This window comes from Acinonyx jubatus, chromosome E4, assembly GCF_027475565.1.
Source record: "Acinonyx jubatus isolate Ajub_Pintada_27869175 chromosome E4, VMU_Ajub_asm_v1.0, whole genome shotgun sequence".
In the NCBI taxonomy this organism is placed as follows: domain Eukaryota; kingdom Metazoa; phylum Chordata; class Mammalia; order Carnivora; family Felidae; genus Acinonyx; species Acinonyx jubatus.
The window spans coordinates 54,723,680-54,747,451 of record NC_069395.1 but is presented as its reverse complement, the minus strand read 5'-3'; the positions used below and the strand labels follow the sequence as shown (position 1 = coordinate 54,747,451).

Below are 23,772 nucleotides of genomic sequence, written 5' to 3'. Positions count from 1 at the left end.
TCCATTTCACTATGACAACTGTAACAGAAACACAGCTATTGTTCATCAACGACTAGTTTTGAAATACCCAGGTAGCTATTTTCAACATTTGCAGGAGATGACAACAGCCTAAAGTAAGGCGGTTCTGCAGGGTAGGAATGGACAACATGTGCTGCAGCCCTACACATGATCAGATGATGGCTCCTACAGACATTTAATACACTACACGATTCTAAAGCAAAATAAAGTTCACCATCCACTGGTATACACTCAATCCAGCTACCATAAAACCCTTATTTAATAATGGACAACCTCACAATTGGGTTTCTGTATTTTAAGATGTTCTCATGCCCAGAACACAACTTCCATAGAAGAGAAAATTATCTATTTGTTTTAATATAAAGGGTAATTTTTTAAAAACAAGCAATAACATATTTTGCAATTAACTTTTACATTTTCACAGCAGTTACAGTACTGGGTTCTATTTGTATTTTATGTTGATCCTATCCTCATCGTTACACTTCAAATGCCTTCAAAGCAGAGACTGTCCCACTTGTCCTTTTATTTCCTAGGTCATGTGAAATGCACCCAGTAGGCATTCAACAAATATTTTCGGATCTGAATGAAATATCTCATTCATTCAAAAAACATTTATTAAGGAATTATTATGATACTATTTACTGAGGACACCAATGTGAAGGTTTTAAGTCCAGTCTTTAGAAAGATTACAGTCTACTGGGGAAAACTGGTATCCATGATTATACTACCATGTATTAAGTGCCACAATGGAAGGAAGCCCATGGTACCAGTCATGCAGCCTAGATGAATTCAGCCTGGATCAGAGAGAGATGGCGTCGAGATCCTGGTACTGAGTTTTGAGGGGAGAAGTACGATTTGGGCAGAGTAATGAAAGTGGTTGATGGTAGGAAAGTTCTAGGTAAGAGGAGGGGATATTTCAAGTATCAAGTGATTCACTGGACATTGATGAAGAAGCTGGGGCAAGAAAAGGGTGCAGGACTTCTAGATTTATAATTTGAGCAACTGAGCGTCCGTAGATGATAAGCATTAACTGAAAGAAAAAATTAAGAACTCAGAGGAAAAGCAAGTTTGTATAGGAGGGTGTGGAGATTTATATCATTTCCAGTTAAAGGAGAGTCGGATGGTAGAAGAGAGGACACAAGAGAGAACATACCCAGGAAAGGATAAAACATGCAGAAAGGAAAAGGTATTTCAACGTTGACTTAAGTCATCCTTAGAGTCTGACACAACTTGTATTCCTGAAACGTCCCTATTCTAATCATCAACAGGGAAGCTGCGGTGTTGTGGAGTCTGTCACAAACCCCTTGGAGCCTCATATTTTCCCACATGATCGTCTCTCACGTGTGAGAATTAGATGTAATAGTGTTTAAACGCTTAGCACAATGCCTAACCCTTAGCCTGTGCTTACTGTCAGTGTTCTTCCATTAAGAAGAGAAAAGTGCTCAGCAACAAACACTTTTCCCTTATTTTATAAAGAAAGTATTTATTTTTACAGTTAACACCCCCATCTTGTGGCTTTTTAAGGTACTGTTGACAAAAGAAGGTTTAAAGTTATGCTGCATTTTTGCAACTATATTGCTGTTACATCATGGAACATTCCTTGGGGGCCTTTTTATGAAGTTAAACTGATTGGACCAAGACTATAGTTAGGAAATTCCCTGCCCAGAACAGAGAATGACTGTAATCCATTAGAGTTGCATTTATAAAGCTATTATTTAACTTAAAAGCAAAGAAAACATTCCAAGGAGAATTATACATTTTATACAGGCATGTGATTACTTTAAATCTAACCAGAAAAAAATCTTCCCTCAAACACTTGAATATTTTTTTGTGAAAATAATCTGGTGGCAACATGCCAATCGAATTCAAACAAAGTAATAATGCTGCTGATCCATGAGGTCAAGAAACACCCTGTATTAAAATGTTATAAATTACATGGTGATAACAGCTTAAAGAACTCACCAGCGCTAACAGCGCTAACAATTTTGGTTACTCAACTAATGCCAGGTATCTGTCCATGGGCAAGCTGTGTGGTAGACTGTGCTCTGCCATCTTGGGGCATTCTGGGCACACACATGGAGTCATGCCCTGGTTAAATAAGCATCCATGAGTCTGTGCCCACAAGGTTTAGATGACTGACCACCTTTTAAGTCTGGCAAGATTTTAGCTCTAGAGTGAGAACCATTATACTTACTCAACAATTCCTTACTTTTCTAAAATTCTGTGATCACCAAAGATACTGTGCTAATTAATATGTACATATACATATTCATGTGTGTGTGTGCCTGGCACTTGTTCACATAGACATATGCTTTGTTTGCAATGCCCATTTGGTACAACCAGCAGTGGTTTGGGGTTCGGCTGGAAAATCATATTCAGAAGACTCAATAGGCCATACTCAGTACTAGGCTCACTCTGCAGAAGGATATCAGAGAGAAAGCAAGCATATGGGCAGGACAAAAAACAAGTGTGTCATCAGTGGAGTCCTTTTCTCTAGAGCAGCTTAGGTATGAGAACTATGTGGGTGGAACAGAAGTCACTCTGGCTCAGTGTAGAGGAACAGCTCTGCCATGGCATCCTGATGACCCTGAATGTTTTGTAACCCTCCCAAGACATGAGAAGATGAATGAAGCCGTCTCCCACTCATTTTGAAGCCATCTGCCACTCATCTCCCTAGAAGACTGTCCACAGACAATTTCTTACCACCTCCCAGGTTCTGATGATGTTTCTGCAGGGCGTATCTGCCGACTATGAAACCGCCGAGCTACAGTGCAGAACTGGCTCCTCTGTAACAGGGTACCCTACAACTCCTATTACAGCCTGCGGCCCCTTTTGTTTTGGAATCATCATTTTTGGTGTGTCCGAGAACCCAGAGAGTCTAGCAATTCTTCCTTTTACTGCCTACATGTTATGGACTGCCTGAATCTAAGCAGTCCTTTGTATCTTTACTGGCCAACAGAGACTTGGAGCAGCAGACTCTTCTGCTGGCCTTGAAGGAGCAAGTATCATGGGTTCTCCAACTGTAAGGAAAAGAATTCTGTCAATACTACCTGAGCTCAGTCAGTAAATGGATCACAGCCCTGGCAAAACCTTGATTTCAGGCTTGTGAGACCCTGTGCAGACAGCCCACCTAAGCAGTGACTGAACTCCTGACCCATGGAAAACGTGAGATGATAAATACGTATTGTTTTAGACTGTTAAGTTCAGGGCAACCTGTCAGACAGTAAGAGAAAATGAAAACGTCCTGTCCAGAACTCAGTTTGTTGGAACCTTGGTTCTGATTTCAGAATCCATTAGCTAGGATTAGGTGAAGTATGGATATTTTTTTCTTCGTACCAACGGCTACCTGACTAAAGCCCAAGTATCTTAACAGTAACTTGATTTCCTATCACAGCACCCTTCCCACTATGTGCCAACTATAGCCTGAACTAGAGCAGTGGCTATCCCTCCTGAGATCCTGAATCCATTTAGTTTACCGTCCATAGTTAGCATTCAAAACTTAGTCTGTTTCCAAAGCTGTTTCACTGCTCTGCCCATTCTGTCTCCCTTCTTGTCAGGACTCAGATCCTTCTAACATTAGATACATTTACTACTGCATTACCCATCACCCACCACCACCAACATATATAGATAAAGGTTTAAACGGAAAATTAATTACCCATAAAACTTAGATCAATATATGTGTTAGAATAAGTAATAGATATGACAACATTCTGGAGGGATATAAAAAACAACTGCACTTTCAAAAACCAAACCTATGATATTACATCTATTATTCTGAAAATGGGACTCAAGCACAGATTTAAACCCAAACTGACCTTGAGATTATGCTAAATAAATGCATCTGACATAAAGTAATCAAGTTAAGAAAACCAACAAACAGGCACCAGATTTCCTTAGCTATGATTCAGAGGTAGCTTTGTGAAAATAGAAAGTTACTGGATTTTTACAATCCTGTAGTTATAGTCAGTCTACATCTGGGCTCAGCAAAGTTTTTTCTGTAAAGGGCCAGACAGACAATAGGTATTTTAGATTCTGTGGGCCATAAGGTCTTTGTCACAGCTACTCAAATCTGCCATGGTAGTTTGAAAGCAGCCACTGGCAATAAGAAAATAGGCATGGCTGTGTTCCGATAAAACTTTATTTAGAAAAACAGGCAGTAACCAGATTTGGCTCCTAGGCTGTAGTTTGCCAACCCTGGGTCCACACAGAAATACGATAAAATCACTTAAACAAATGAGTATCTCGGGAACTTACTGCTTAATTTTATCATTTCTAGGTCCAAATCTTGGTCCAGATGGTCCCCTTCTGAAAACAAAATACCAAGCACATATTAATGAGAGCATTAAAATAAAAAATAGAAAACACATACACACAATCAGGCTTAATTCTAAACACGGACCAGTAATTTACCCCAAGGAACCACACATAACTGGTATTGCTGGAACGTGATGTGTAATCACATCTGCACTTCACTGGCCACAACTAACCTCATTCTTCTGAATGTTAAAACTTTCAGAGAAAATAGAGTTTATATAACCTTAAGTTACACACAGGTTGTTGTAATCACTAAACTCTGAAACATCGTAACAAGAGTGCCAGTGACTATGAATAGCTTTCTGATCAGTTATAGACAGAAAAAGTAAATTCACCTTTGAATTAGGTTATAATAAATGCTGATTATCAAAAATGGATACAGAAAAAAATCCATTCAAAACACTCTTTTTTGTTGCTCATCTTAAATTTATCAACAAAGCTAACGGGAAATTCAGGTCTATGAAAATACCAACATTTCTCAAACTGTTATTTGTTAGTCAAGTGTTGTATCATTTCAACCAATCCATTTTAATATTGGGGAAATAAAAACTTGTGGATAATCCATTTTGAGTAATTAGCATTCCTCTGATGATTGAGAATAAGGTATAAATTATAAAACTTAAAAAAAAAAGAATTGGGGAGACTGCCTCAGTTGGTGGAGCGTACGACTCTTGATCTCAGGGTTGGGAGTTTGAGCCCCATGTTAGGCATAGCGCTTACTTAGAAAAAAAAATTACAAAAAAGAAAAGAAAAAGATCTCTACCAATTAATCACTAACTCCCCATTCCTCCTCCTCCTAGCCCCTGGCAATCTCCATCCTGCTTTGTGTCTCCATGAATTTGTCTACTCTAGGTACTTCATATAAGTGGGATCATATAAAATTTATCCTTTTGTGAACAGCTTCTTTCACTTAGCATAGGTTCTTGGAGATTCATCCATGTTGTAAACATATGTCAGAATTTCCTACCCCCCCCTTTTTTTTAAATATTTGGAAAGAGAGAGAAAGAGAAAGAGAGAGAGAGAGAGAGAGAGAGAGAGAGAGTGTGTGTGTGTGTGTGTGTGTGTGTGTGTGTGTGAGCAGGGGAGGGGCAGAGAGAGAGGGGGAGAGAGAGAATCCCACGCAGGCTCTGTGCACTCTGCACAGAGCCTGATGTGGGACTTGATCTCAAGAAATGTGAGATCATGACCCGAACCAAAATCAAGTCAGACAATTAACTGACTGAGCCACCCAGACGCCCCAGAACTTCCTTCCTTTTTAAGACTAATATTCTACTATATCCATACACCGCACTTTGCTTATCCATTCACCTGCTGATGGACATTTAGGTTGCTCCATCTTTTGGCTCTTGAGAATATTGCTGGGTGTTGATAAACTGCTGGGTGATAAACCTGGATTTTGATTTCTTTTTTAAAAATTTATTTGGTTTGTCTCCTCTTCAACACCCAAACAGACCCACAGTGTGTGGAAGCTGTATTTTGAGCAAGTGTGCTAGCTGCTTGTCAGGCCCTCTGCAAAAGGTACATTATTGGGAGTGGACTTCCAGGGGTACGTTGCAGGTCTGAAGAATTAGTGTTTCTCACAAGGTATCTCGCTGACATTGAGAGAACCATTTATGTAACCTTTTCAATACAAGGCCTTTTCAATACGAGGTCCTTTCTGACGGGTAGCTAGTGCTCTAGATCTAAGGCTTTTTACCATATCTGCCACTGTGGCAATTAGCTTTGTGACTCTTGGGAAATCTTGTCACATGTAGGAGGTATCTTCCCACATCATCTGACCTTGCCAAAACGATACTATTTCCTATTAATGGATTTGTTTCCTACGTTGTTCGCTGCTTCATGGCTGTCAATTATTTTTATAAAATGTTTTTATGTAGGGGAAAAGCCTCTACAAAAATCTTACAAAATTATAACAAAGAGGGAGGCAAATGTTTGGGGGGGGGGAGGGGGCACATCTGCCTACACCAATCTCTAGAGAAAACTCCTGCCACATATGTCCTCCTTCCTGCCTTTGCAAATACAACTTAGGCCTATATGATGACAGCCCTTTCTAATTATAACTGTAGATGACTGATCAGATCAATTAACTGACAAAGTATCAAGGCAATTCAATGGGAAAAGGATAATCTTTTCATCAGCTGGATGGATAGCCATATGCCAAAAAAAAAAAAGAATAAAAAAATAATAATTATCCTTCACCCTTACCTCAACCATACATAAAAATTTACTTGAAACAGATTATAGAGCTAAATGTGAAAGCCAAAACTAGAAAATTCCTAGAAGAAAACATAGGAGGGGATGCCTGGGTGGCTCAGTCAGTTAAGCATCCGACTCTTGGTTTTGGCTCAGGTCTCAATCTCATGGCTGGTGGGATCAAGCCCCGCACTGGACTCTGTGCTGACAGCACGGAGCCTGCTTCGGATTCTCTCTCTCCTTCTCTCTTTGTCCCTCCCATTTTCATGCATACTCTCTCTCTCTCAAAACAAACTTTAAAAAAATTAAAATAAAGAAGAAGAAAACATAGGAGAAAATCTTAGTAAACGTGGGTTTGGCAAAGATCTCTTAAATAAGCAAAAACAATAAAAAATGTAATAAATTGATTTCATCAAAATCAACACTTTGATCTTCAAAAGGTCATGAAAATGAAAAGATTAAGTCACCAGATGAAAAGTTAATGTCTGTAAAACACATATGACAAAGAACTTGTATCCCGAATACATAAACAACTACATAAAAAGACAAATTTAGACCTGGACAAAAGATTTTAACATGTACTTAATCCAAGATATGGGGATGACAAATACACAAAAAAGAGGTCCAACATAACTTGTCATTAGGGAAATGCAAATTGAAACGATAGTGAGATACCACTACACATCTGCAAGAATGACTAAAATTTAAAAACTGACCATATATAGTACTGACGAGGATTTAGAGCAACTAGAACTCTTATACGATGCTGGTGGGAATATAAAATGGTGCATCACTTTGGAAAACAGCTGTGAATATATACCGGCCACTTGACTAACTCTTAAGTATTTTCCCAAGAGAACTGAAAGCATCAATCCACACAAAAACTTGCACATAGACGTTTACAGTAGCTTTATTCACAATAGCTAAAACTTATAAACACCACAAATATCCATCAATAAGTGAATGGATGAATGAACTACAGTATATTCACACAATAGAATACTTCTCAGAAATAAACTATCGATACATGGGATAGCGTGGATAAATCTCAAAATAATTATGCAAAGGGAATGATACCAGGAAAAAAAAGGCATACTGTGGGATACCATTTAAAAAATTCTAGAAAACACAAACTACAGTGATAGAAAGTAGACCAGTGGTTGCCTGGGGACTGGGAAAGTGACAGATTACAAAGGGTATGAGGAAATTTCAGAGATGATGGTCATGTTCATGACTTGATTTTGGTGATAATTTCACAGGCGTATAGTACATGCACCAAAACTCATATTATATACTCTACATGCATTTTACTGGATGTTAATTATACTCCAATAAATCTATTTAAAAAAAAACTTACAGAAAAAAGTCTTCTTCTTCATCTGAATCATCTTCCAAAAGATTTCTCTGTCAAAAAAAGAGGGGAAAAAAAAAAAGACGTGAGTTTTCAGACTCAGACATCTTGCAAACTGTCAGGGAGGAGTAATGAAAGGAGTTCTATTCTGGTGAAATTTCTTAACTCTAAGCTTCCAGACAGAGGGAAGAGTGGTTACATGTGCTTTATCGTAAGCTGAAAGAACCACATTTGCCAACTTTCCGAAGAACATGCTTACAATACCAGAATCCTATCACTGACAACACGGTAGAAAGGTCACTGAAACCAGCAGGGAACTGAGGAACTGTAGGCAGTCAGGAAGACATTAAGTCCCGTCTCCTTCCCCGCCTTCCAGTCTCTCTCCACTGGCAGAACCTAATAGGAAGCCACGCGGCAAAGGGGAAGTGCAGTTGCTGAGTCCAACTCTAGCATCAGACAGAGGGTATAGAGGACAGGTTTGGAGCGGAGACACAAGGGTTTAAGAATTGGCACAGTCCACCTACTGCCTTCACAGTTCACAAATAACCTTCGACACATATGTGAACTTCCAAACAAAACCCACTTTATACTTTTACTCTATAAGATGCAACTATTTTCCTTAAAATGAAGATGATCTCACCCTCTCCCCAAAAGGGGAAGATATAAAGTTCCAAAAGGAGCCTCATGAAGAGCAGCAACCAGACTTTCCCGCATGGAAGAACTTCAATAGTACACAGCTTGTACACAGAATAACAGCTCCCCAAGACAGAAACCGGAAACCGTGACTGTTTCCTCACATACTAAGAGGGGCTCTGCAGGTGCGACTGACTTACGGGTCTTGAGGTGGGAAGATCAATAAGGATTATTCATGTGGGCCCAACATAATCCCAAGAGTTCTTAAAAGAGGGAGGGAGAGAGAGGAAAGAGGGACAGACGAGCGGGGAGAGAGACGGAATAGAAGATGTTATACTGCTGCTTTAAAGACAGTGGAAGGAGCATGAGCCAAAGATGATGGGAAGCTTCTAGAAGCTGGCAAAGACAAGGAAACAGACCCTCCCTTACAGCTTCCAGAAGGAACACAGCCTGGCCAGAGCCTTGATTTTAGCCCAGGAAGACCCACTTTGGACTTCTGGTCACCAGAACTAGAAGATAATAGATTTGTGTTGTTTTGAGTTTGTGGTAATTTGTTACAACAGCAATAGGAAACAAATACACCACCTATTGCCTTTTCTGAGAAAATTACTCAAGGAATTGCACCAGCCCAAACAACAACAAAACCCAATTAAATCAGGGCAAAGATTCTAAGACAGAGATCGATAAAATCAATGAACCTAATAAAATGTGTGGTCAGTTTTGAATAAATACGGTAATGTGATTGTGAACTACTTATAGCTACTGAAAAAGAAAAGGTATAATATAAGGAGAAACTTTAAAAGAGCCCCAAACCATTCTAACAAAACCTAGAAGCTGGGAGCGGAAGAGTGAAGCAAGTAAGTAACATAACAGTCGCACCTGCTGGGGAGACAAGTGGAGGCAGGGAAAGTGGGCCAGAATGAGGAAGTAAAACAATGGAAGGGACGTGGTGTTTGGTATGTTGACAGAGAAAACAGATTTAAACATCACTGTTAAAATATGAAGTTAATAACAAAAAAGAGAGATACAAAAGGAGAAAGGAAGGATACTTTTAAACTGCCTAGTGATACTGAGGCCGGGGAGATGAGGAAAAACAATCAATCTGCCAAAGAAGTCAGGGAAAAGAGGAAAAATATATGAAATATAATGATCTATGCATAATGATATATAACATATCACAGAGAGAAAAGATGAAAATAGGATGTATTCAGTATTTTTTTAATATATATGTCTGAGCATCTTCTATGTGTCAGGCACTGTTCTAGGTACCAAGACAGCTTTGAACAAGACAAAGTCTGAGCTCTCACAGAAAAATATTCGATGGTAACAAATGCTATGCAGAGAGGCGCCTGGGCGGCTCAATCGGTTAAGTGTCCGACTTCAGCTCAGGTCACGATCTCACGGTTCATGGGTTCGAGCCCCACATCAGGCTCTGTGCAGACAGCTCAGAGCCTGGAGCCTGCTTCAGATTCTGTCTCCCCCTCTCTGCCTCTACCCTGCTCATACTCTGTCTGTCTCTCTAAAAGTAAAATAAATGTTTAAAAAAAAAACAAGAACAAATGCTACGCAGAGAACTGAAACAGAGATAGGATAGAAAGTGACAGGGTGACTAAATGAGATTAGGTTGTCATGGAAAATCACTCTCAAGAAGTGAAACTTAAGCAGAGATCCAAATGATAACAAAGGGCCAACCAAAGATCAGGGGGAAGGGCATTCACTGGCATCAGAGGGACTGGCTAGCACAGAAAAAGCCCAAATACGTTAGTTGTTGTAACAAATGTGAATGGTATGAATGCTCCCGTGGGGGATAAGCTTAGGAATTCCCTGGGCCTACACCAATGGGTTAAGGAGGCACAAAGAAACACAAAGTCATAAAATGCTCACACCTGAGTTTGGATAACCAGATTGGCACTCCAAGAATAGGGAGGTGCAAAGGCACCCCAAAATAGGGAGGGGTACTGAACCCCCAAAAATATATAGAGAGAGGCAAAGGTGCCCAATACACAGGAATAACAAGATTAGATATTCAGGGTGAAAGCACCCCAAGTTCAGTACTACAGCAGAAAGCTGCTTTCATAGAATAGGGCCAGGGCAGGTAAATTGGGAATTGGACTTTGGACCACTGCACTGCAGGCAAAGCAGCCCAAGGTGGCTTATTAACCCTGAGGTTATTCCCCCTACCTGTCTCATCTCCTAGGCTGGCAAAGATAAACAGGTACAGCGCCTCCTGTCTGCTGTTAGCAACCATCTACCCATCTGCCCAGCACCTGGAATTTATTTTATATTGAGCCAAACCCCAAACACTGTGTATCCTCAAAATCCCCCTTTCCCCCTCACATCCACAAGTTAATGTTCCTAGTTTCTTTGTCTCTTTATACACACCCATCACGTTTGCAAGCCTTCTGATCTGAAAAAATATGGGGCAAGGACCCTTATTCGGGGCTCTTGCCTTTTTCCCGGACATTAGCCATCTCTCGTTTTAATCCTGCGTTCGCTCTTTTGCTAGACAAAAGAGAACGTTAGACTTAGAGTCTACGACATGCTCCTATTAAAAAAAAAGAACTACATGTGATTGGAGTTCAAAAATTCCAGCCAATATCTGTTTACAAAAAATTCACCTAAAACAAATTATCAAATAAAGGAAGAAAAGAAGAGGTGGGAAAAAATATATCAGCAAATTCTAACAAAAAGAATGTTAGAGTTAGCAATATTAATACAAAGATGAATTTAGGACAAAAGCATTAAACAATCAAATTTAAGATTTTATAATGATAAAATGCATAGTCCACCAAAAAGATTTAACAGCAATGAATGTTTATATATAACAACATAGTTGCAAAAGATATAAAGCAAAAGCTGCTCAAATTATAAAGAAAGAAATGGATACATTCAAAATCATAGGGAAGATTTAACATACCCTTCAGAGATAGACAAACTAAGAAGACAAACAATAATCTAGAACTTTATATTTAGCAAATTTTAATTTCAAATATCCAAGAAATAGATGTGCCACAAAAGAATTTTAATAAATTCCAAAAACTAGAAATTACATAGGTCACATTCTCCAGGCATAATGCAGTGGAAATTAAAACAGGTAACAAAAGGGGCACCTGGGTGGCTCAGTCGATCAAGTGTCCGACTCTTGATCTAGGCTCAGGTCATGATCTCACAGTTCGTGTGTTTGAACAGAGCCTGCTTGGAATTCTCTTTCCCTCTCTATCTACCTCACTCATGCGCGCGCCCTCTCTCTCTCTCTCTCTCTCTCTCAAAAATAAGTAAAGAAACTTAAAAAAAAAAAGTAACAGAATAAAACTTTAAAACACTCTTCTAATTAACACATTAAAATGTAATGGAAATTTAACAGACTATTTAGAAATAAGTGACACCGGGAACACTAGAGAACAAAATCTGTAGGTTATGGGTCATAGCAGCACTTAAAGGAAAATGCATTTATTTACGAAATCACAAAAACCGAATATATATGAAATAAGTATTTAACTCTTAAGATGGCTGAATTATTCCTAAGCAACACACAACTCCAGAAGTTTAAGAGAAAAAGATTAATGGATAACATAAAAATGTTAAACATGAAAAACTATCATAAACAAAGTTAACTGGCAAGTAACAGATTGGGCAAAAAAATCTGCAACATACTTTCAGAAAAGGCCTGACATCTGTATTATATCAAGAGCTCTGAGGAAACAATAAGAAAACGACGGCAAGGGAGAAAAATAGTCAATGGAGAGAGATAGGCAATTCCAGACAGAAGAAGAAATGGCCAATGATCACATGAAAAGATGTTCAAAGTCAGTAACAGTCAGGGAGAGGCATTAATTAATTCCTCCAACAAATATTTCTTGAATGCTATTCTAGCTAGTAAGTTTAACAGTCACTATATTTATGAAACAGTTTATGTGCCTTAAAAGATAATGACACTAATGATAAAATATATTTATTATAGTTGTACTATAAGAAACACACATGAAAATCAATGTCTTTACACCCATTCATTGAACAAACACAAGGGCTAGTGAGACACTATCAAAAAAAGAGAACAGGACACGATGAGATAACGCTTTACACCCACTAGGCAGATAATAATAGCAAGTGTTAGGAGGAAAAATTGGTGGTGAGGAGAAACTGGTTGGTAGAAGAAATGCAGAGAAATTGGAATCCACATACACTGCTGGTAGGAATGTAAAAATTGTGCAGCCACTCTGGAAAACAATTGGGCAATCTTCAAAAGGGTGAATAGAGAGTTACTATAATACCCAACAATTCCACTCCTAGGTATTCACACAAGAGAACTGAAAACATGTTCACACAAAAACCTGTACATGAATGTTTATAACACTGCTATTCTTAATAGTCAAATAGCCAAGAGTCAAAAGCAGTATGCAAGAAGTCCTTAATATTAAAAAAAAAAACCCAAATGTCCGTCAAGTGATGAACAGATGTGATATATCCATATAACGGAATATTATTCAGCAATAAAAAGGAATGGCATACTGATCTATGCTACAATATGGATGAACTTCAAAAACATTATGATTTAAGTCCAAAATGCCAATTACAAAAGACAACATATTGCATGATTCCATTTATATAAAATGTCCAGAGTAGACAAATCTATAGATTGGTGGTTGCAAGGTTGAGGGGATGAAGAGATGGGGGATGACTGCTAAAAGGTACAGGGTTTCTTTCTGGAATAATGAAAATGTCCTAAAATTGACTGCAGTGATAGTTGCATAATTCTGCAAATATACTAAAAACCATTGAGTTGTACACACTTTAAAAGAGTGAATTGTATGGCATATGAATTTTATCTCAATAAACCTGTTACTAAAAAAAGTGGAATGGGCAAGTGGAATAAAACTTTAAATAAAGTTTTAAAAAGTAATTTATAGATTATTAGAACCAGTTATCAAATTTCACCATCTGGTAACTATTCAAAAGGAGGTCTCTATTTAAACAGCCAATTTTGTTCAATTCTGATTCAATACCCTATTTTTACAATAAATCATAGTAGTAATCAACCAACAACAGTTACAGTTACAAGTCTCAGTGGTGGATTGAGACTCTGTATTTTATAATTTTAAGTCTATATATAAAGTTTATTTTACAAGCAATTAGTCTATTGGTGGATTATACTTCCTTCAAGTAAAAACTACAGAAAGTTAGGATAAAGGGAAGACACATTTCCTGTATTATACTAAAAGACACTTTTAAATTGTAAGATGTTGGGCAGAGTGAATAATAGGAGGTTCAGAGCTTGTACAAAAAAGGAACGTGTAAAATGAAGTCAAGTAGACTATAAGCTCTATATGGGCCCTCCAGTTTTTAGCACAATAGCAGGTGGTCAATAAATGAATCAGTAAATGAAGGAATAGCAATGAGATAGGAAGTGAGCAAGGGCTTTAGGTTGCTGGATAAAAAAGAATACCACTAATTCCTTCCCTAATAAATATTTAGTGAGTGCTTATTCTAAAAGTAACCTATCTACAACATTTATATCAAATGCTGTCTTCCAAAATTCAGATTTATACACATCTGCATAGAATGTTCTGGGATAAATAGGAAATTGAACATTATAGAAAAACTACTCTGGACTCCGAGGACAGTTACAGAACAAGAATTCTTTATCTGCAATTTCAAAAATCTAAAAAGTTCTGAAAACCAAGAGGTTTTGTAAGTTTACAGCCAAAACTCATTTGGAGGAAAACCTGGCGTGAACTGATGTTAGCTTTACTTACTATTCAGACATTTCTCTGAGAAATACTAACATACTTGGAGGTGCTGCTCCAGACACTAAAAAGGCTGTTATATAATATGCACTTAACTACCTTACTAAAATCTTAAAAACTCTCAATTCCAACCAATTTTGGCCCAGAGTTCTGAATAAGATCCTGTGTATTTAACATTCTCTTTGAAAGACTAGAAAGAAGCAGTGAGCATAATCTGATCAATAATGGATGCAGGATTCAAATGAATCACCAATCTAAGGAACATATACTTTTAAATATTTACTATGAAGAAAAAAATATAAAGTAGAATACAGCCATAAAATTTAGATTTTTCTAAAACAATTTACAAAAGGAATGAAATCATATTTTTAATCTGTTTAAAAACTGAAGATTCTGAACTTACCCTTTCACTTTTCACAGAACCAGTGACATCATCGTCATTTAGGTGGCGCTTGAACTTGGGAGGCATATTTTTTACTCAAGAGGTACTTCTCTGTTTCCCAGCAGAACAAGTATTCGCCACCTTAAGGGAAAATGCATGTCATTATATTTGAGACTTGAGGGTGAAAGCTAAAGTACTTAAATAGTGTTCAAAGCCTTGTATGGTGGAGCCTCCTTGACTTCTCTGACTTCAACCACTGCCTTCCCACTTGCTTCATTCCGGGGGATGCTGTCCTCCATGCCAGGCCTTGATACATAAAAAAGTTAAAAACTGTGAGAAAATGGATGTAACTTGTAACTTGTGAAAGAGAACATGTGGGGGAAATCAGTGATTTTTTTTTTTTTTTTAATATTTATTTTGAGAGAGATGGAGCACATGTGCGAGCAGGGAAGGGACAGAGAGAGAGGGAATCCCAAGCTCCTTGCTCTCAGTGCAGAGCCCAATTCGGGGCCTGATCTCAGGCACCGAGAGATGATGACCTGAGCCGAAATTAAGACTCGGAAGCTAAAACGACTTCTGAACTACCCAGGTGCCCCTAGTGAAAGTTTTTATAAAACTAAAGAGCAGATTGCCTAGGAGTGGGGGAAATTTGGAGAAAATGAGGCATTAAATGCTTTAAGAGTTTAACCTGGAATTAGAAGACAGAACACTCCTAGTTCTCTAATTTTTAGTTAGTTGATTAAACCATGATTCCGTTTCAAGTGTGAAATAGTGATTTCTAGGCTTCTGCATGGAGTTGGCAGGGTCAATCAGATAATTCATGCAAAAACATTCTGTAAATTATAACACCCTATTCTAAAGCACAGCACTAGGCTCTAAGAAAAGGGATGTTTATTAAATACTGTGTTAAACAGAGCCAGGATGCTGTTTTGAAGGGTTTTTTTGGTTGTTGTTATTGGTTTTCTTTGGTTTTGGTTTTATTTCTTTTTTTCCTACAGAAAGTTTCACAGCTTTTCATATGCTAATATGCATTGTGGTTTTCCAAGAAAATGCTTGAGTATGCAGCTTATTCAAAATTTCTGGAGAAAAAGCTGACATGCAAACATGAGTTTTCAGTTTCTTGGATTAGAAGATGGATAAAAAGTGAGAATAGCTACTAGCTAAAGTACTGAATCTTTTACTATGTGGTATGCATTGTGCTCAGTGACTTACACGTATTTTCTTTTAGTCTATATGATACGCCTTTAAAGTAGGCACTAAGAAGCTAAAAGAGAATTTAATTTAGGAAAAGTAACTAATATTCCCTCTACCGACTGAAACAGCAGACACATAGACCCAAATTAACCAATGGCTATGCATGATCACTTTTAATATTTATTCAATTAGCTGCCTATCAAGTTACACAGTTCTGTTCTAGAAAGACCACTTCCCTATAAACAACCCAGCAGCCCTGTTTCCCTTTCCATAAGAAATCACCTCTAAGATCTTTAATTAGGCATCAGTTTGCTAGTTAACATATACAAGCCCAGAGTCCAGTTTCGTAAACCAAATAAAAGTAATATTTTAAGGTAGTGTCCTATCAAAACAAATTGATACACTTTTCTTTGATAAGAAATGCTTCTAAATCAGAAACCTAATCACTTGTAACAAAAATCAAATTCTTGCTACCTAAGTAACAGTTCTAGAGTTCATCCCACAATATTTCTGTCATGTACATCTGGCCCATTTTATTCCTCATACTTTGATTTCAGAATAATTCATTCACACAGAAATATTACAGACTCCAGGAAAAAACAGGAAGCAAGTTTTCTGAGCTTTTAATTATACCTGTATGTTATTTATATTTTAAACCCAACAAAGGTGCTTCTTTAATATCCCCCAAACAGGCAGACTTACATCTTTATGAAATATACAGTAAAGCTACAAGTTTAATGATGAGCAAACACCATAATCAGGTCCTACAATCCAAGGACCAGCCTCACGGAGACAAGAAAAGTGTCTGACAACAGAAAAGCCATCAGCAAAGCATCAGGCAAGATTAACTATGCAACTGATGATTTGTGTCAAATAACTAGTAGAAATAAAGAATGCTCAGAAATCAGGCATATATTTCTACCTACACTTTCCCCTGCAAACATTACACATGAATTCAGGGATTTGTGTCTGGGTAAATATGTAAATAAGAGCTTTCATCATGCATTTCATACTGAGAGTGGAACAGCAATACACAATTCACTCTAAAAATGTCACATCACCATATGCTTATGTCATGACCATACGTTTACAATTTCGTGTATATATATTTTTTAAGAGGCAGTAGTTTTCTATTCAATGTCTTTACATGTAATACACTTCTAACTTGTTTAGTAAACGTTGGCCTCTTTTTTGCTTTAGGCACAGAACAAAAACCCCTATGTATTTCATTTCACACAAAGCTTGAATCTGGGCAGAGGTTTCCCTTTTCCCCGCCTCCATTCCCTTCTGACTCCTCTTCCTTATCTCCATCAACAGTCTTGACTGATGCAGTTTCACGGAAATATGTGACTTGGACACGGCTTGGAGATGTTACTCACAAAAACTATCAAACTGTAATGATTCACGTCACCTGGACGTTATAAAACAGCAGCGTTGGCGCTCTTTCTCCCTTGACTTTAAATAATGAAACAAATCCATCCCCTCCAGCAAGTAGCTCGGTTCCCCGCCCCCCCCACCCCAATTGTCGCACCAGGCCTCGTCCTCCGACATCTGCTCCTAACTCTGGTCCTTTCTACCCCAAGATACCCACTCACATTCCAGGGTGCCTCCCACTCTTCTCAAACCCTCCCCACGCCCTCCACTGTTCCATCTCCCAGAGCACCCTTCAATTGCCATTCTTCTCCCCCTCTCCCCCCACTCCCGCACACCCCCGTCCAGGTCGTCCTCCTCCACAACACCTGGCCCGAATCCAGCCTTTCCCCAGTCGGGGTCCCTCCCCGACCCCCCCCGCCCGCCCCAGGCGGGTCTCGCCGCCCAACGCGGACGTTGGGACGCGGCGGAACAGGGGCGTCGTCTCCGTTTCCTTCCTCCTCACATCAGCCCCTCCCGTCGAGAGGGCCGGCGCCAGTACCTGAGTCTCCCGGGGAGCTTCGGGCAGCTCTCCGGGGCCGACAGCGCTGGGAGGGCGGGGGAAGGAGTGGGAAGCGCAGAAAGAAAACGGGGAGGGGGAGACAGTGGGCGCGGACTCGGCGTCGGCCGCTCCGCCGCAGCTGCGCCCCCGCTCATCGAGCCGATCGGCGCTCCGCGGCCTGGCGCCGGGCGAGGGGGCGGGCCCAGGCGGCGGAGATGGTCGAAGGAATCGAGTGAGTGGAGCGCCTCCAGGGGAGGCGGAGGAAGCTGGGAGAAGTCCCTCAGGGCGCGCGCTGTACAAGCCCGGGACGGGTGGAAGAGGCTTTTAGGTGATGCTTTGGGCGCAGCCCATCACCCTTGGCTAAAGAAACCGAGTAGAAAACAAGGAGGATGGTTCGCAGCCCCGGAACTACTTCGGATTGTCTGGGCCTTTCCGGAAGCTCTAAGTGACCCCTTGTTTATCGATGCAGTTAGACTAGCAGGGAGCTATTGAGGGTTGCGAATCCCACTTTATTTTAGACGTTAGGAATCTCTGGTCTAGATTTACTGGCGGCTGCAAGCTAGTTTGGGTAGATTTGGGACGAGGACTCCGTGCTCTTTCCCCTGTATTCTTTTTAACCTAAAATAACTAGGTCCAGACACCGGAGCCTTCAGGTTTCAGTTAGGAAATCACCCTTGTATGGCCTGTCCACTGTTCTTTTCACCCTCTCCCTTCACCCCCTCAGTATCATATTTAAACTTCCAAGCCTGAATTAGATGGGCATAGTAATCCAAAACCATTCTAGATAATGCTTTTACGGTCCCTTGTTTCATTTAGCCATTCCTCCCACGCACGCCGCTGCTGGACTGTTTTACTCATTCCCCCCACCCCGATCATTTGTGCATCACGCATCTTTCTCACTTACTACGTGTGGGTCCCTTGTTGATACAGCGTTGCAGGCATTTTTCAGTTAAAACGTACCTAACTGGAAGATGCCCTGGCTGGGATGACTCTGATTATCTAAAGTTCAATCACCTGGAAAGCTTTAAAAACTACAATGCGCAAAAACTACAATGCGCAAACACTACTTTGAGATTCTGATTCAATCATCCTGGGATGCTGAGAAACAGCCGTGGGTTGTCAGTTGAAGTTTCTGAAAACCTGGCGTTAGACTCGCTGTGAGTTTACTACTCAGACCCAGGCTGACTTGGACAGACACCACCCACCTAGAAGGAAAGCTTCTTACAGTTTCTCTGCTTAGGCATAATGGTGACACTACCCTAGACCCCACAGATGACCCAAAAGTTATTTCCTTCTTCCACAGGTGATTTTACGTCTGTAAATCTGCTTGTTATGGAGTGTCTCCCTCCTTTGGTGCCTTAGCCAGTTAGAGTCTGAGGCACTTACAGCATCAGCCTTTCTTACTTACACAACTTAAGAGTGTGATTGAGCTGTAGGAGCACCTCGCTGCGTAACTTGTATAACTAATTCTTTTTGTTTTAACCATAATTCTTTAGTTCTGCCAACCATTTTGGTAAGATTGCTGAGGGGAGGGGTAATGCCAGTCCCACCCCTTAATCACCTGAACAAAGTCCCTTTGACTCTCCCCTATATTTTGGAAAGGATAGAAAATGTCACTTTACAGTTACTATGAATCAGATATACCAGTAAGCCTGAAAGGATATAAACAGCACTGGATGTAAGGTCAGAACAGGGTTCCAGGCTCACCAACTTGAATTATTTGGTTATTTTTAGCCTATTTTCTCTTTCTTGAGCTTCAATTAATTATTCAGATGTTCATCTTCCAATTTTCTTATAATTTCTCTTTCATCTGATATATTTATTTTCTTGAAGTAGGCTTCCCACCCAGCGGAGCACAAAGCGGCCTGAACTCATGACCCTCAGATCAAGACCAGAGCCCAATTCAAGAGTGGAAGGCCTAACTGACTGAGCCACCTAAGTGCCCCTGAGCATCTGATTGATTCTTAAACTTTCTATTCCTCCTGTTTTTAGCTCACATCATGCTCAGAGTTACCTAGCACTTCTAATTCCCGAGCCTTATTTATGCAGGGTTTAGCCGTGTAAATCAGGTTGCTTCATGGCCTGCTTAGGATTCTTGTTTCTTAAGTCTGCTAAAGTAATTGTCACTGATTCATCTACTTTGCAGGTTTCAATATTTTGTTGTTGTTGTCTCTGTTCCCATAAGGCAGAAAAAAAAGTACAAAACAATTCTAAACATGTGACCAACTGTTCAACATCAGCCAAAATGTAAATCAAATACCATTTTTCATCTATCATTGCCGGGAAGGAAGGAATTTAGCAGCAGATCTGTAATACATTCTCTCCCCTTATAGAGGAATACCCCTAGAAAAGCAAGCAAGCATGTAATTCTTAGAAATATGGAATAACAGACCTCCTGACAAACAAATTAATAGTATTTGCTAGTAAGGAGAGTTGATATCTATGGAATTCCTTCAGTAAGATATTCCTGGGCTGGGACTGTTTATGGTAAACACCCCCGAAATCTGTGGATTTGAGGTGCATGACTGGAAAATATCATGTAATTTATGTAACTCAGCATGTAATGGAGATGTTCCAAAACTGAGTTGGTTGCTTCTGCGTAAGTGAGGTGACTACATACCTTACTTAGAAACCACATCTATGATCTTAGGCAGAGATGCACCCAACGCAGGAAGAAAGGACCTGGGAAACAGCACTGAGTCCTGAACCTCTCCCTATTTTGTGCCTCTTGGTCAGTGGTATCTTTGAAATTAGTACAGTTTAAAATGGTAAGATCTCTGATTTCTGAGTCTAATTTGAAAATTTGATCCTTTTGCTAGCTCAATGGCAAAGATTAAAAAGTTTGACAACACAGTGATGGAGATGTGTACACGCGGTATTGTGGTGTGGGAGGTGGGAAGAACAAGCTTTCTTCAACACTTGGTGGAAGTATAAATTGCTACAAATTTTTTTAAGTTCAGGGTGGTAAAACACGTCAAAAATTATATTAAGTTCCTTTTGACCTAACAATTCTATTTCTAAAATTTATCCCACTGATATACTTCCCCAAGTTGTATAAAGGCATTTTCTAAGAATATTCTTCAAAGGATTTTTGCAACAAGCATGGAAAAAAAAGAAGCTTTAACTGTCCAGCAATAGGAAACAAGTTTGGAATATCCATTTAAGGTAACAGTATATAGTGATTAAACTGAAGTAGATATACATGCACTCACTTAGAATATCTCTATGTGGTTTTTAAAATATTTTATTTATTTATTTATTTATTTATTTATTTATTTATTTATTTATTTACAGAGACAGGGAGAGAGAACACGTGAGCATGAGTGGGGGAGGAGCAGAGAGAAAGGGAGAGAGAGGATCCAAAGCAGGCTCGGCATTATTGTGAGATCCTGACCTGAGCCAAAATCAAGAGTTAGACGCTTAACCAACTGAGCCGTGCAGGTGCCTCTCTGTATGTTACCGTAAAGTGAGAAAAGGTGCAGAACAGTACATGGACTCTGCTTCCATTTGAGCATCACATACGAAAAAACCCAGAAGGGCTGAGAATCTGGCATGGAATTTGGCATGAATTGTGTCCTCCTGAACCCCTCCCAATTCATACGCTGAAGCCCTAACCCACAATGTGACTGTATGTAGAAACTGGGCCTTAGGTAGATAATAAGGTTTAAATGACGTTGGTCATAGGGGTGACGCCCTAATCTGATAGGGCTGGTGTCCATGTGTGTGTGTGGGCATGGAGATGAGGCCATGTGAGGCCACATTGAGAAAGTGGCTTGCAAGCCAGATGAAAAGGTCAGGAAGAGAGGTCTCACCAGAAACCAATCCTGACGGCACCGTGATTTTGGACGTTTAGCCTCTAGAAAATTTCTGTTGTTTAAGCCATCTGGTCTGTGGTATTTTGTTATAACAATCTCAACGGACTAACACAGAAAGGAAACCTTTTCTCATTGGGTGGTATTTTGTACCATTTGTATACTACAGGAGAGAGTCTCTTTCCCACTGAAATTGAGACCAGATGTTCATTGGTTAATTTAAAAAGTCAGGAGGCACCTGGGTGGCTCAGTCGGTTAAGTATCCAACTTCAGTTCAGGTCATGATCTCATGATTTGTGGGTTTGAGGCCCACAGTGCAGAGCCTGCTTGGGATCCTCTCTCTCTGCTGCTCCACCACTCACTTGCTCTCTCAAAAATAAACAAACATTTAAAAAAGTCAGTTAAAGTGGTAAGGATTTAAAAAAGCAGATATACTTTAATTTTTTTATTTTGACTCAAAGGTATCATCATACATTTACTCACTAATCTTTGAAATAGGGCCAAGACCTTGTATCTGAAAATGAATCTGTTGGTTGGAGTGCCCCAGTGTCTTTATTATAAATTGCACTGCTTAAATTGTTTATAATTCCCAGAGCATGGGAATCCTCGGCTTCAACTATTATCTCTATGAAGAAGAATCCAAGGAAGAATGTATTTAAGGGAAAGGGCACTTAGGAGAAGGTAGGCATTAGAGATAGGGAGAGCAGTCCATGAGAAGCGGTTGGAGCAGCAGACATGACAAGACAGGGCAGTGTAAAAGAAAAAGGAAGGGTTATTAGCATCAAACTTCACGGGTGCCTGGATGGCTGTTGGAAGAGCATGGACTCTAGATCTCAGGGTGGTGAGTTTGAGCCCCACATTAGGTGTAGAGATTAATAATAATAAAAAAAAAACTTAAAAACCCCGTTAAAAAATAATAAAAACTTCAGGGGTGCTTGGGTGGCTCAGTCAGTTGAGTGTGCAACTCTTGATTTTGGCTCAGGTCACAATCCCAGGGTGGTGGGATTGAGCCCTGTGCTGGGGCTCAGTGCAGAGCCTGCTCAAGATTGTCTCTCTCCCCCAGCCCCTCTCCCCAGCTCACGCATGTTCTCTCTCTCTCTAAATTAAAAAAAATAAAAAGACTTCAGAGAAATTGGTGGGGGGTGGAGGAAAGTGGGAATGAAGGCTAGAAAAAGCCATTAGAGTTGCTGACTCACAGAACATTATTGATTTTCAAGAAGTATTTCAGTAACATTGTGGATGTGGAATGCATCTTGTAAGAGTTATTTTTTAGTGGAATTGCAAATTATAGATTCCACTTCCAAGAAATTTAATTGTAAAGGGAAATGGCACACTAAATTGCAGTTCAAGCAGCAGCACAATCAAGGTACTATCAGAAATGACCAAGTTATACATAGGAATGGGGAGTAAGGAGCCACAAAGAGAGTGAGACTGTAACGCAAAATCAAAACAGAAATAAGGATGGGTGATGTCCCTTGCAGAGGTGGGAGGATCAGGGTTAGAAGAGTACCAGAGGTACATTCTGGGCAGGATGGAGAGAGAATCCTTTCTTGGAGGCAAGAAGAAAGGAAGTGACTGATAAAGATACAGAGAAATTTTGAAATGGAAAAGAGAAGAAGTTAGGGAAACTCACAAGATCACCTAGAAATGTTCAGTAAAACTCAAGAGTCAATGTGAAGGGTCAAGGAAGCAGTGTTACAGTTGGGAGTGTAAAGAAAATGGATAAGTTTTGGAACTTAACACAGTGAACAAAAGGATGGCTGAGCAGCTGAGAAGATCCAGGCTAGAATGGTCATTTTCACTGCTTTAAATCAAGGATGTGGACTTAGATTCCTTTTTATCCTCCATCATATCTTGCACAGTACAAGCACACAATTAATTTATTGAGTGGGTTATGCTTTTTAAAGTTTGCTTTTGAAGGAGCAAAAAGACGCAAGAAAGAAGAAAATAAGAGAAGTGATAGAGAAAAGTTATAGCATTCCCAGGGCATGGGGGATCCTACAAGCACTTAGCCTGCTGCATGACTTCACGGTCACTAACTTTCAATACCAGTTTCATTTCCTGGGCAGCAAACAAGTAGTAATCTCTGCCTCCTTATTATCTTCTAAGAATATCACAAGCTGTTAGTAAAACAATATTTATACATTCTTGTCACCTTATAAACAATATAGAGTTTTTCCATTTTTACAGATTTGCTTTTCTCTGAACTGTTTCAT

At 39.6% G+C, this 23,772-nt stretch overlaps 1 protein-coding gene across 4 annotated transcripts in view; it reads right to left on the bottom strand.

The window, feature by feature from the left end:
* Positions 1-23,772, bottom strand: part of VAMP4 (vesicle associated membrane protein 4) — a 47,729-nt gene that overhangs the window by 9,343 nt on the left and 14,614 nt on the right. The window contains exons 1-4 of one of the 4 annotated variants that reach the window (XM_053208808.1): positions 17,745-18,412; positions 14,660-14,779; positions 7,886-7,932; positions 4,276-4,326 (exon numbers count right to left, since the gene is read on the bottom strand). In XM_053208808.1, coding sequence (XP_053064783.1) covers positions 4,276-4,326; positions 7,886-7,932; positions 14,660-14,725 — 164 coding nt within the window. In that variant the 5' untranslated portion in view covers positions 14,726-14,779; positions 17,745-18,412. Of the gene's footprint in view, positions 1-4,275; positions 4,327-7,881; positions 7,933-14,659; positions 14,786-17,744; positions 18,413-23,772 lie in introns of those variants that run through there. The other 3 variants (XM_027046445.2, XM_015062271.3, XM_053208807.1) reach the window with 3 other exon arrangements.